A 15411-nucleotide genomic window follows, 5' to 3' on the forward strand; every position below is an offset into this window, starting at 1 on the left:
CCTGAGGGAGCAGGAGATCAGTGGGATGCAGACCCCAAATTCTCATAAAAAGACCATACTTAATGGTCTGACTGAGACTAGAGGAATCCCGGCGGTCATGGTCCCCAAACCTTCTGTTGGCACAGGACAGGAACCATTCCTGAAGACAACTCAACAGTCATGAAAGGGACTGGACAGTGGGTAGGAGAGAGATGCTGATGAAGAGTGAGCGAATGATATCAGGTGGACACTTGAGACTGTGTTGGCATCTCCTGTCTGGAGGGGGGATGGGAGGATAGAGAGAGTTGGAAGCTGGCAAAATTGTCACCAAAGGAGAGACTGGAAGGGCTGACTCATTAGGGGGAGAGCAAGTGGGAGAACTGAGTAAGGTGTATATAAACTTATATGTGACAGTCTGACTTGATTTGTAAACGTTCACTTGAAGCTCAATAAAAGTAAATTAAAAAAAAAAAACTACAACGTGCTACACTGACTAATCATTAAATATTCTAATAATCTTAAAATCATTTTATAGGCCAAGCATAAATCTATCACTAGGGGTTGATTCAATTTATACAATAGAAGACAATGCAGTAATAGAATTACTGATGTAAGGCCATATATTTTTACATGGAAAAAAGAGGTTATAAAGCAATGTATTTTGAAAATCTCATTTTGTTTTTTTTTTTTTTAAGAATAGAGAGGAACACAATACTCCAAAGAGATAAAATTGTTTTCTCTGGAAAGTGAGATGATTTCTCATTTTTCTTTGTCTGTTTCCATATTTTTTATGTTCTTAATTATTAAAAACAAGGATTCTATTTTAGAAAAGTAAATTTTTAAATACTGTGGTGTTAATAAACTAAAATCACAAGGCATAAGCACTTTAGTTTATTTGAAATTTGTCAAATAAAGTGCTCTTTTTAATGTAATAAACTTTATTCTTTAGAGCAGTTTTAGGTTGACAGAAAAATTCTGATAAAAGTACAGAGACTTCGCATGCTTTTATCCTCCAACCATTTCCTCTATTATTAAAGTCTTTTTTTTAATTTTATACCAAGCAATATTAATAAACATCCTTGCATTTGGATAAGGCTTGTTGAATATTTTTTACATGTATGTTTTGTGTACCACCAACCTGCAAGAAAAGAAAATATCATGTGTGCTCAGCAACAAGAAATGATCTATAGCAACATTTAGAGATATGTTATGTTTGCATATCCATTTGTTTGATTTTTGATAAATGATCTTTCTGAGTTTATTAAGATTCTGAATTTCTGGCAGGGGGGATTACAGTCAGAAATGTGGAAACCTATCATGTGTAATATCTGGATAGCACAACAATGATTACTTGTAAGTAGCCAAACCACATATTTTGAAAGAAATTGTTTCAAATGACATTTATGGTAAAATAATTTGAAACACTGTATTTGTTTAGGGTAGCAGAGGTTCAGTTGATAAATTGTTGTTGTTGTTGTTGTTGTTAGGTGCTGTCGAGTTGGTTCCAACTCATAGCGACCATGTGCACAACAGAACAAAACACTGCCCAGTCCTGCTCCATCCTTACAATCGTTGTTATGCTTGAGCTCATTGTTGCAGCCACGTTGATAAATTAGAGGGTTTAAAATAATGAAAAAAAAAATAAAAATATTTTTTTGTTTGTTTGTTTGAAGTAAAGCAAATACAAGGAATGTTCTGAGGTAACTATTAGCTCTCTACTCTCCAGGAAAGTGTTACCATGATCTTTCCTTTTGGCTTCTGTGTTAAGACTTATACTTCACTGATGTGTTACAAGAGAAAATTATTCTGATGTGAACAACACAGAGAAACTATGTAACGGACATTCACAGCTCTGGGTAATGTGAGAAGTGTGTCAACTACGTTCCATTGGGTGAGAGGTGTCAAAAAACATAGTCCTTCCACTCCTAATAAAAAGTAACTTAGACTGAGAGTGAATCTATTAAAATAACTATGGGTGTGAAAAAGAAACACAAACTGATAGTCACTCTGCTGCCTTTCACAGAGGTGAGAGGGTGATGTTTCTGAGTTTTCAAAATTTCAAATAGGAGAGGGAATTATTTTCAAATCTAACTCACTGATGAAGAAAATCCATAAAATATAAAGCTTCTAGTGCTACAAACCCAATTTTATTGAAATTTAGAATCACTCAGATCATTGACTGGTAGCTTTTAAGGAAGAGTCAAAGGATGGATTATTCCAAACTAATTGCCAAATGGCCAACATATATGCCATGCATAGGTTTCCTACAGGTTTCTCAGGAACCAAAACAACTTGTGTAATGGTGTTCTCTGTCTTCTCTGCAGCCCTGGGATTCATGAACAATTCAGTGAAAAGCACCGTGACTGAGTTTGTCCTCCTAGGCTTCCCTGGTGGCCAGGAGATGCAAATTTTCCTCTACTCATTGTTCTTTGGGGTCTATATATTTACCATCATGGGAAATGGCACCATTGTCTGTGCTGTGAGGTGGGACCAATGACTCCATACTCCAATGTATATTCTCCTGGGGAACTTTGCTTTCCTTGAAATCTGGTACATTACCTCCACTGTGCCCAGTATGCTGGCCAACATCCTCTCAGAGACGAAAACCATCTCCTTGGCTGGCTGTTTCCTCCAGTTCTATTTTTTTACCTCCCTTGGTACAACTGAAACATATCTCCTCTGTGTCATGGCATACGATCGGTACCTCGCCATCTGCCGCCCACTGCACTACTCAATCATCATGACCCTACAACTCTGCTATATCTTGATGTTTCTTTGCTGGGTGTTTGGGTTCCTTAGTTACTCAGTCTCCACAGTACAACTCTCCCATTTGTCTTTCTGTGGGCCCAAAATTGTTGATCACTTTGTGCATGACATGGACCCACTGATGTCTCTGTCCTGCGCTCCAGCTCCTATCACTGAGATTGTCTTCTATATTCTGAGCTCCCGCATTATCATCCTCACCCTTCTATACAACCTCGGCTCTTATGCCCTTTTACTGATAGCTGTGTTAAAAGTCCCTTCAGCAGCTGGCCGACGAAAGGCCTTTTCCACCTGTGGATCACATCTGACAGTGGTGTGTTTATTCTTTGGGGCCGTCTTGGCAATGGATGTGAGCCCCACATCTGAAAACCCAGCTGAACTTCAAAAGATTATTATTTGTTCTATTCTGTGGTCACTCCCTTCTTAAAACCTCTGATTTACAGCTTTCGTAACAAGGAGATGAAGGGTACATTGAAGAAAGTCTTGAGGCTAGAATAAGCCGAAAGTAATCTATGTGAGACAAAGCAGACCACTGTCCACACATAAAGGATCACTTAAGAAAGGCATGATTTCAGCGGCCAATGCACACTTTAAAGAAGACATTTTCTCAGTGGCACCCTTCACTGATTTATTCTTCAGCTAACCAGGAAGAGCTATATTATAATTCACCTAATTGTAACAACTATATTTTCAACATGGGCAATCCTGGTAGATACAAGGCCATTACATCTGTGGTGTTCCTCTCAATTTTTTAGGTTTGATTACTGGAGGGATTGGGTGCAGAAGGTCCGAGCGCTGTTATCCCAGGTGGATCATCGTTGCTGTACTCAAGGCGTTTCTTAACACAGTCTAATTTTTTAAAAAGTGAATACAGAACCAATTTTAATGCCTAATGACTACTGAACTAAAGGATTTAGTAACAGAACAACTTTCTAATTTCCTTGATTCTTGATGGTTGAGAGTCTTCCAGACTAGGGACAAACCGAAAGTTTCATGCTTACATAAGTAGTAAATGTTTTGACATTAGATAAAGTAGTAGTCATTCTTTCATTGGGCAACAAATACTATCGGGCAACTACTATGTTCCAGGCACTCTTCTAAGCACTAGAGAGACCCTGTAACCAAAATTGTCAAAAACTACTACCCACATGGAGTTTACATTCTAGTTGGTGAAAGAAAACAGTAAATAAGTAAAATATATAGCATATCAGAGAGAGGTAAGTGCTATGCAGAAAGGGGAAAGACGGTAGGGAGTATAGGAGAGAAGGCTGAGCTTTTAAATAGGGTGGTCAGGGAAGGCCACCCCGAGAAGTCAAGATTTAAGCAAAAACTTGAAGGAGGCGAGGGAGTGAGCCATGTAGACAGCTGAGGGAAGAGTATTTCATGCAGAATCAAGTTCTCTACAAAATTCTGAGGCAGGAGTGTGTTCAAGTAACACCAAGGAGGTTGGTTTGGCAGTAGAGTGAATAAGGGAAAGACTAATGGAGATAAAGTCAGAGAGTGACCAGAGAGGCAAATTGTTCAGGACCTTATAAGTCATTTTAAGAACTTTTATTTCTGCATGAGATGAGAAGCCTTTCAAAACTTTTGAACAAGTGAGTAATATAATCATATTTACATTACAAATGTTCAACTCCTGGGATGTTTTGTTGATAGTAGACTGCAGGTTGGAGGTTATGTGAGACTGAATCTGTGATGAAGCCCACGTAGGATCTTAAGGGCCTCATTTTACGATTATTTCTACTGCGCATATGACTAAGTCCTAATGTCCTGCTAGCAAGATTAGATAAAATAGCAACTTTCATTGAAAATGGACATAACGCAATAATTTTACAATTTGAATCATTCTAGTTTGGGTCAACTAAAACTGCCCCATGAAACGGTGTTATTATGAAGGACTACAAAAGGAAAATTGGTATGAACAAAGCTTTCATGTATATATGACTCACATTCTACTCCTTAATACCTAAGCAATACATTTGATTGAAGATCCTCTCCTTCATGATTTTTATCTCTTTTTTTACATCATGTGATCCACATACATAGAGGTTTCTGATTATGATGAATTGTACTGTTGAAACATACTGGATAACTCTAACCAGGAACTTTTTGCTGTTGAGTGGATCCAACTCATGGCGACTCCATGCATTACACAGTAGAAATGCTCCATAGTGTTTTCTTAGCTGTAATCTATAGGTAAGCAGGTCATCAGACCTTTCCTCCATGGTTCTGGTAGTGGGTGTGAACCACCAAACTTTAGGTTAATATAAAAAACAAAAGCCCAAACCCATTGCTGTCGAGTTGATTCCAACTCATACCCGCAGTACAACTTCCCTATAGGGTTGTCAAGGATCGGCTGGTGGATTTGCAACTGTTAACCTTTTGGTTAGCAGCTGAGCTCTTAACCACTGCTCCATAGTAGCCAATCACAAACTGCTTGCACCACCCAGGGATCCAGGACTCTCACCTAGAAGTTGAGTACTTTTTCCTAAACACTATGCCTTTTTTTTTTTTTTTATGCCTGCTGTTTAAGAGACAGTCATCTAATGGAGGGTGAAGCCAGGCAGAGTAGCTTAGGCTAAAGCATTACCTTAAATGTAAAAGTGAGATATAAATTTATAATACAGTTGATTTTGCTTTCTTCCAAAAAAAAAAAAAAAAAGCTCTCTGTTAGAAAAAAAAAAAGAACCGTAGTTTAAATAGCATTTAAACAGCAATGCAGTATGTGAAGAAGTTCTACCCTGTGGTGCTACATGTCCTGCATAGATAATGACAAAAGAGAGGGAGAGGGCACACTCAGCAAAATTGTGATGCTTTGGAAGTTTCCTTTAGTATATCCAGCATCTCTACCTCATTCCATTCTTTTTTTTTAATATTTGTACTTCATAAGAGTCAATAAATAGAAAATACAGATTATTTTACTCTAAATTGCGTTTATCCCTTCCCCCTCACCCCCACGCATTGTACCATGCACAGAGTCCCTTTGTTGTGCAAACTGTTAACACACTTGTTTGGAGGTCAACTATTATGGAAAATGATACAGTGCCTCCTTAAAAGGCTAGAAATAGAAATACCATACAATCCAGCAATCCCATTCCTAGGAATATATCCTAGAGAAAATCAGAGCCATCACTCAAATAGACATAGGCACGCTCATGTTCATTGCATCATGATTCACAATAGCAAAATGATGGAAACAATTGAACGCCCATCAACAGATGAATGGATAAACAAATTATAGTACATACACACAACAGAACACTACACAACGATAAACAAGAATGAATCCATGAAATATCTCACAACATGGACGAATCTGGAGAACGTTATGCTCAGTGAAATAAGTCAATCACAAAAGGACAAATACTGTATGAGATCACTATTATAAAAACTCAAGAAAGGTTTACACGCAGAAAAAAAAACGATCTTTGATAGTTAAGAGGGAGGGAAGGGCTGGGGAGGGAAAATAACTAACTAGATAATTGTTGTTAGGTGCCTTCAAGTCAGCTCCAACTCAAAGCGACCCTGTGTACCACAGAACGAAACACTGCCCAGCCCTGCGCCAGGCTCACAGTCCTTGTTATGCTTGAGCCCATTGTTCCAGCCACCGTGTCAATCCATCTTGTTGGGCGTCTTCCTCTTTTCCACTGATCCTCTACCGAGCATGATGTCCTTCTCCAGGGACTGACCCCTCCTGACAACATGTCCAAAGTATGTAAGACACTGTCTCACCATCCTTGCCTCCGAGGAGCATTCTGGTTGTACTTTTTCCATGACAGATTTGTTTCTTCTTTTGGCCGTCCATGGTATAATCAATGTTCTTTGCCAACACCGCAACTCAAAGGCATCGATTCTTTTAGGGTCTTCTTTATTCATTGTCCAGCTTTCATATGCATATGATGCGTTTGAAAATACCATGCATAGGGTCAGGTGCACCTTGGTCTTCAAGGTAACAGCTTTGCTTTTCAACACTTTAGAGAGGTCCTTTGCAGCAGATTTACCCAGTGCAATGTGTCTTTTGATTTCTTGACTGCTGCTTCCATGGTGTTGGTTGTGGATCCAAGAAAAATGAAATCCTTGACAACCTCAATCTTTTCTTCATTTATCATGATGTTGCTTATTGGTCCAGTTGTGAGGGTTTTTGTTTTCTTTATGTTGAGGTGTAATACATCCTGAAGGTTGTGGTCTTTGATTTTCATCGGTAAGTGCTTCAAGTCCTCTTCACTTTCAGCAAGCTAGGTTGTGTCATCTACATAACGCAGGTTGTTAATGAGTCTTCCTCTAATCCTGATGTTGCATTCTTCTGCATATAGTCCAGCTTCTCAGATTATTTCCTCAGCATACAGATTGAATACATGTGGTGAAAGGATACAACCCTGATGCACACCTTTTCTGACTTTAAACCATGCAGTATTACCTTGTTCTGTCTGAACAACTGTGTCTTGATCTATGCACAGCTTCCTCATGAGCACTATTAAGTGTTCTGGAATTCCCATTCTCCACAATTTGTTATGATCCACCCAGTCAAATGCCTTTGCATAATCAGTAAAACACAGGAAAACGTCCTTCTGGTATTTTCTGCTTTCAGCCAGAGTCCATCTGACACCAGCTATTATATCCCTCGTTCCACATCCTCTTCTGAATCCATCCGGAATTTCTGGCAGTTCCCTGTTGAAGTACTGCTGCAGCCGCTTTGAATGATCTTCAGCAGAATTTTGCTTGTGTATAATATTAATGATAGTGTTCCAAAATTTCCTCATTTGGTTGGATACCTTTCTTGGGAATAGGCATAAATATGGATCTCTTCCCACTGGTTGGCCAGGTAACTGTCTTCCAAGTGTGTTGGCATAGACAAGTGAGCACTCCCAACGCTGCATTCATTTGTTGAAATACCTCAACTGCTATCCCATCAATTCTCAGGGCCTTGTTTTTTGCCAATGCCTTCAGTGCAGCTTGGACTTCTTCCTTCAGTACTATCAGTTCCTGATCATGTGCTACCTACTGAAATGGTTGAACATCAACCAAGAACTAAATAGTAAACAAGCGAAAACTTTGATGAAGGAAAAGACAGTACACAATATATGGGAAATCAACACAACTTGACCAAGGCAAAGCCATAGAAGCTTCCTAGGCACATCGAAGCACCCTGAGGGACTGAGTTACTGGGGCTGAGGACAGGGGACCATGGTCTCAGGGGATATCTAGCTCAATAGGCATAACATAGTTCATAAAGAAAATATTCTACATTCAACTTTGGTGAGTAGCGTCTGGGGTCTTAAAAGCTTGCAAGCGGCCATCTAAGATACATCTCTTGGTCCCATCCCATCCAGAGCAAGGGAGCATGAAGAAAACCAAAGACATGAAGGAAATATTAGTCCAAAAGACTAACGGACCACATCAACCACAGCCTTCACCACCCTGAGCGCAGAACATCTAGACCCTACACAGCTACCACCATCGACTGCCCTGACAGGATTCACAATAGAGATTCCTGGAAAGAGCTGCAGAAAAATGTGGAACAAAACTCAATTTCACCAAAAAACAAAAACCATACTTCCTGGTTTGACAGAGACTAGAGGAACTCCTAAGACTATAGCTCCCCAGACACCCTTTTAACTCAGAACTGAAGCCACTCCTGAAGTTCATCTTTTACCCGAAGATGACACAGTTTTAAAAAATAACAACACACGTAAGGAAAGTGCTCCTTAGTTTAATCGTGCATACGAGACGAAATGGGCAACATTTGCCCAAAAGCAAAGATGAGAAGGCAGGAAGAACAGGAAATATGGACAAATGGAAACCAGGAAAGATGGGGGTGTGGGGAGTGTTGACACATCACAAGAGTTGCGATCCATGTCACAAAATAATTTGTGTAGGAATTCTTGAACTGGAAACTAATTTGCTCTGTGAACTTTCACCTAAAGCACAAAAAAGGAAAAAAAAAAAAGAGGAATTTCGAATCCACCCAAAATCATCTTGGAAGACATACCTACTCCCAAGAAAATCAGCCATTGAAAACCCTGTGGAGCAGAGCACAGTTCTAAACTGAGACACGTGGGGTCGCCATTAGTCAGAATAGACTCAATGATAGCTAGTTTGTATTTGGTTTATACAATGTAGACTTGTTTTCCTCTTTCACAGATTTTTCTAATGTTTTATAAGTTTTTAAAAATTTTATTGCGCTTTAGGTGAAAGTTTACAGCACAAATTAGTTTCTCACTCAAAAATTGAGGCTTTTCTGACATTGGTTGCTTCCCACAAGGTGTCAGCATTCTCCTTCTTTCCTTTCCACACCATTCATCCAGTTTTCCTATCCCTTCCTGCCTTAGCATCTGCTTTTGGGCAGGTGTTGCCCATTCAGTCTCCTGTACTTGATTGAACCAAAAAGCAAGTTCCTCACTTATGTTATGGTTTTATATGCCTGGCCAATCTTTGGCTGAAAGGTGGACTTTGGAAGTGGCTTCAGTTCTGAGTCAGCAGGGTATCTGAGGGACACATTCTTGGGGATTCCTGCAGTCTCTGCCAGACCAGTAAATCTGGTCTTTTGTCTGTGTGTGTGAATTTGAATTTTGTTCTACGTTTTTTTCCTGCGCTGTCTTGAACCCTCCATTGTGATCTCTGTCACAGGGGTTGGTGGTGGTAGCCAGGCACCATCTAGATCCTCTGAGCTTAGGCTGGTGGAGGTTGTGGTTCATGCGGTCCCTGAGTCCTTTGGACTAGTATTTCCCTTGTGCCTTTTGTTTTCTCCATTCTCTTTTGCTCTCAAAATGGTGGCACAAATAGATGTATTTTAGACAGCCACTGGCAAGCTCTCAAGACTCCAGTTGCTGCTCGCAAAAGTTGGATATAGAACGTTTTCTTTACAAACTATATTGTATCAATTGAGCATGGTCCCCAGACCTCAGCCCCAGTAACTACGTCCTTCAAGTTCCTTGGATGTGTCTAGGAAGCTTCTATGACTTGGCCTTGGTCAAGTGGTGCTGACTTCCCCAATAATGTGTACTGTCTTACCCTTCACCAGAATTAACACTTGTGTATTATCTAGTTAATGGTTTCTTCTCTCCACCCATCCCCTCCCTTGTAACCATCAGAGATTGTTTTTTTCTATGTGTAAAACTTTTGTCGTACATTTATAATAGTGGTCTCATGCAGTATTTGTCCTTTCATGATTGACTTATTTCACTCAGCATAATGCCCTCCAGATTCATCCACGTTTTAGATGTTTCGAAGATTCATCATTGGTGTTTACTTATGTGCAGTATTCCATTGTGTGTATGTACCATAATTTATCTATTCATCTGTTAATAGGCACTAAGGTTGTTTTCATCTCTTTGCTATTCTGAATAATGCTGCAATGGACATAAGGGTGCATATGTCTATTTGTTTGATGACTCTTATTTCTCTAAGATATATTCCTAGGAGTAGGACTGCTAGATTGTATGGTATTTCTATTTCCAGCTTTTAAGGAGGTGCCATATCATTTTCCATAGTGGTTGTACCTTTTACATTCCCACTGGCAGTGCATAAGAGTTCCAATCTCCCTGAAACTCCTTCAACATTTGTTATTTTCGGAGTTTGTTTTTTTTTGTTTTGATTTGTTTTGGTTTGTTTTTGCTTTTTTGATTAATGCCAGTTATGTCATGGTGAGACAGGATGCATGCTTAACAACAGTGGTCAGAGAACACAGGACATGTTGGAACAACAATTTTTTAAATCCAAAGTTTTATCTTAAAAGTTCATTACAAATTATACTTCCTATTCACAGTGGTTATACACTTGGCTGCTAACCAAAAGTTGCTGGTTCGAACCCACCAGCCACTCCATGGGAGACAGCTATAGCCGTCTTCTCCTGTAAAGATTGCAGCCTTGGAAACCCTATGGAACAGTTCTACTATGTCCTATAGGGTTGCTGTGAGTCAGAGTCGAATTGACAGCAATGGATTTACTCCATAGTATTTTGTATAATATAAAATTTTGTATTTTGTATAATATAAAATTATTTTCTCTAAATAAAATTGGCTCTTCAGGAAAACATTTAACTGAAGGATTTGTGTATCTCATGGCACAAAATCACATACCCTGTTTGAGAAGCACAAGGAGAGATGTTTAAGGAGACTACAGGGTCTCCTTAGAGTTAAAATTGCACATTATTTTTAATAATCCCTAGGGATCAATTTATCAAATAAATGAAGGAAACCATAAGGCAAGAAATAAGAAAATCCCTAGGGAAAACATGAAAAGTTACAAGAGACTTGAGGATTCTCAACAGTGGCTACTATAAGCCATAAAATAAGACTAGAGCTCAGTTTCAACACACTCTATGGGAAATAGGGCACCAGAATCTCATGGAGCAAGGGAAGAGAAACAAGCCAAGCATGGGGCTCTCTCTAGGGTTTCCACACTAGAGCCAGGGGAGAAGAGAAACTTTGTGACCTCCCTACAGACTCTCTTCAGGATGACCTAGGAAAGCTTCATGTATGCATGGGACGTCTCCTCTGATGGGCGTTGCTGCTATGATACACCACATTGGGCCTATCCACCTGTACATTTGTTCACTCAATATGCTCATGATTTCACATACCAAAGAATATCAGTTTCTCTTCAGCTCAGTAACAAAATTTTTAAAAAATCCCACAAAGTACTTAGATCAATGGGGAATTCACACTCACCAAAATGAGAGCACTAAAAAGGGAGCCAAAGTCATCCCTGGGTGACCAGAAACCATCTGACTCTTCTAGATATTTGAGCAAAATAGTATGGAGCTAACTCTATCGACTGAGACTAGAAACCAAAAGAAAACTGGAATTTGTTTGTTTCTCTGTTTGTTTCCTCTCACCAGCTTTCCCCTCTTGGTCCATTACTCATCTGCACCTTCAGATGAGGTGATAGAAAAAAAAAAAAAATTTAACAGTTATGTCAAATAGGGCAGCATGAGGAGTAAGATTTCCCACAGAGTTTAACGGTGAATATATTGGGAACTACTTCCTACCGTTACGTTTGAAATTATCTGTGAAATTCATTTTTCATGCTTCCCTGTAGCTGACTAGCAGTTTCTGGAAGGTTGTTTATGTTTCTTTGCTTGTTTCTTTGTTTGTCAACTAGAGCGATGTATGGCTCAAATGCATGGAGTTCAGCCTTCTGCATTTTCGGTCAAAGTCTGTGACTGAGTTCAGAGTCATTGCTGATGCTGCTCTGTTCCAGGGATAATGGTTGTTCTCTGCATCACTGCTTTCTCAAACTTGTTGAGTTTTGTTTCTTGCTTAGAAAAATGGAGAACATACAGACCTCCTGGAAACCCTGGTGGCATAGTGGTTAAGTGCTACAGCTGCTAACCAAAAGGTCGGCAGTTCGAATCCACCAGGCACTCCTTGGAAACTCTACAGGGGAGTTCTACTCCATCACTGAGTGGGAATCGCCTCGACGGCCGTGGGTTTTTTCAGGATATAACTCCTATGGTGGAGAACCATTTTTCAAGATGCTTCACCACAGTGATCATCAATGCAGGTTAATTTAACTGTTCACAAAAATCCTACTTTAAAAAAGCATTTTAAATTAGGATTTATATATTTTATATACAAAGACCCTCGGCAAGATGGATTGACAGACACAGTGCTTACAAAAATGAGCTTGAAAATAGCAACCATTGTGAGAATGGCTCAGGACAAGAAGTGCTTTGTTCTATTGTACATAGGGTCTTTATGAGTCAGAACCAACTTGACGGCAGCTACAACAACATATATGTATATGTGTGTATGTGTGTGTGTGTGTATATGTATCTTTCAGTTCCTTTCTCTTCTTGGTTTCTTGTCCATTAGACTACAACCTGGTTTGACATAACCAACCCAATACAAAGGTTACAGTTTCTTCTAGATACATAGGCTCAGAGGTTACTAAACTTTATGCCATATGAATTTAGAGAGCTTGCAACAGCTACATAATACATTTCTCTTATTTCATATAACCACATTGAATAGAAGGGTTTTTTTTTTTTTTTTTCAATTTGATTATTTCAGTGAGTACTCTTATTTATATACCTTCACCCTATGTTCAATACAGGAAACTAAATCAACCTAGTCACAAAAGACACCACTTCCATGAAAAATATTTTTAAGGTATATTTTCCTCTTGTCAATCAAAAAGTTAAAGTTATCTTGTTAAATTTTTCTGGAGATTCTAATATGTTAAAACTATTGCTGTGCTCTTTTCTCTGAGTTACATGTTGTTCTTAAAAAGAAACCTCCTTTGGTAATGGTGTTCTAAACGGAACAAGGGGAAATTGTGTAACATGGGTGAATAATATTTCTTTGAAACAATATCTTTGATTCTCTTGTATTCTGTTGTTTTAGGGGCTGTTTTTTAAATGGACTAGAATAAAATCTTCCAAATCGTGAATTTGAAGCAAAACTTGTGGCGGACATAGTAAGAAGAGCTTTAGAAAAGAATCTCTTTAGTGATTGTAATTTCCTTCTCAATACATCACATAGGTTATATTTATATTTAATGACGTATCTTTTTAAATGTCTGTGAAGGATGAGAAATTAACAATCACCCTTTCAGAAGTGATAATAGTGACTTTTTTATTACTAAAAACAAAGGATTAAAAGCCAAATGAGCTGGAGTCCAATTTAAATGTATTTAGTATATATACATAAAGAATTTTATCATTTGAATATCCTTATGGATTTTTTTTTCTGGTATCACTCAAAAGTTTTGGATTGAAAATAAATTCTATGGAAATGGCTCCAAGAAAGAAAGAATCTAAAATAATGTAAAAGCACAAGTCATTCAAATTGATTAGAAAATTCGATGATGGTATGCATGTCATCACATTTTGATGTCAACAGCACTAAGTAATTGCTGTGTATAAACAGCTTTGGCTGGAAAAAAAATTAGGTAAAAGACAAACCATTTTTCCTCTAGTTTAAGGCTTCTTAATATCAGAAGAAAATGAAATTTAACTGATTTTGACCACTGCCACAGAAAGCTCAACTAGCCTGGAAGTATATATTTGCAAAGAATCAGGGCCAAAAGATTCATTCAGAATATGGAAGGATTCATTCAAGACTTTTTTTAGAATATCTGTATGTTTGCCTGCATGAATCAAACTCTCTGTCCTAAGGAAAGCTTCAGGCTGCCTCAGCAGCAAACAGAGTCAATTGTCATTATCTATTTGTCTTCTCTCCACAGCTGGGGACCATGAATAAATCAGGGATATCTACTGTAGCATACTTTGTTCTGCTGGGCTTTCCTGGTCCCTGGAAAATGCAGCTCATTCTTTTCTCAATGATTCTGTTGGTCTACATCTTGACTTTGACTGGGAATGTGGCCATCATTTGTGTGGTGAGATGGGTCCCACGACTCCATACCCCTATGTATGTGCTCCTGGCCAACTTCTCCTTCCTAGAGATCTGGTATGTGACCTGCACAGTTCCCAAAATGTTGGTCAATTTTCTTTCCAAAACCAAGACCATGTCCTTCTCTGGCTGCTTCATGCAGTTCTACTTCTTCTTTTCCCTGGGCACAAAGGAATACTTCTTCCCCTGTGTCATGGCTTATGATAGTTACCTGGCCATCTGCCACCCACTACACTATCCCTCCATCATGACCCAGAGGCTCTATGGCATTCTGGTGTCTCTTTGTTGGCTCATCGGTTTCCTTGGACATTTAATTCCCATTTCCTTCATTTCCCAACTACCTTTTTGTGATCCCAACATCATTGATCACTTCCTGTGTGATGTGGACCCACTGACGGCCCTGTCCTGTGCCCTTAAACCCATCATAGAGCATGTATTCCACTCTGTGAGCTCTCTTATTATCGTTCTCACCATTTTCTACATCCTTGGGTCCTGTTCCCTGGTGCTCAGAGCTGTGCTTCAAGTCTCTTCTTCAGCTGGTTAGTGAAAAGCCTTCTCTACCTGAGAGTCCCACTTAGTGATGGTATCTCTGTTCTATGGAACCATAATGGTGATGTGTGTGACTCCCATGTCTGGCAATTCAGTTGCTATGAAGAAGATCATCACACTGATATACTCTGTAGTGACACCAGTCTTAAACCCTATCATCTACAGCCTACGCAACAAGGACATGAAATATGCCCTCTGTCATGTCCTTTGTGGGATGAGAATTACCCAAAGCTCATGAATAGACTTTGTACAACCCAATAAATTTATTACTGTAAGCGAGAGAATAATCCTCTTTCTCTAATTCAAACTGACTTTGCTTTATTCATAACCATCACAGATCATTTGTGCAAAGCCAAACTCATTGTGTATTGATCATATGTTGATTCCCTTTTAGTTTCAGATATGTGTTTCCATGGGGAGAAAAGATTAGCCCCCCAACAAAACATAAAAATAACTTTAAAATCTTAATAGTTATCCAGGAAGGTTTTGATATTTTTTTAAGTCCGCACAACTTTGGAAAGAGAAATCAATCAAGTTACTTTCTTACATACTTTTCTATCACTTTTTTTTTTTTAAGCCATGTAACAATAAGCCTCTTGTCTTGTATTTTTGGCAGAATCTCCACATATCAATGCTGGACATACTAAGAGATTCTGAATCGGTCTCTCAGAACTCTTAGCTCATCATCCTCTTCAACAGTGTACAAATGGAGACTGGAAGTGTGATGGAGGCCATTAGTAAGAATATCCTCGATGAGAGTCTTTAG

The 15411-nt window shown here is 38.9% G+C and overlaps 1 protein-coding gene across 1 annotated transcript; it reads left to right on the plus strand.

Annotated features, from left to right (window-relative positions):
• The first annotated feature begins 13935 nt into the window (after window positions 1-13935).
• LOC100677793 (olfactory receptor 11H7-like) lies at window positions 13936-15146 on the plus strand. Its single transcript, XM_064291931.1, is given in 1 exon segment — window positions 13936-15146. A coding segment is annotated over 1 exon segment (945 nt). The 5' UTR covers window positions 13936-13938; the 3' UTR covers window positions 14884-15146.
• Window positions 15147-15411: the final 265 nt, after the last annotated feature.

This window comes from Loxodonta africana, chromosome 10 (genome assembly GCF_030014295.1).
Source record: "Loxodonta africana isolate mLoxAfr1 chromosome 10, mLoxAfr1.hap2, whole genome shotgun sequence".
Lineage (NCBI taxonomy): Eukaryota > Metazoa > Chordata > Mammalia > Proboscidea > Elephantidae > Loxodonta > Loxodonta africana.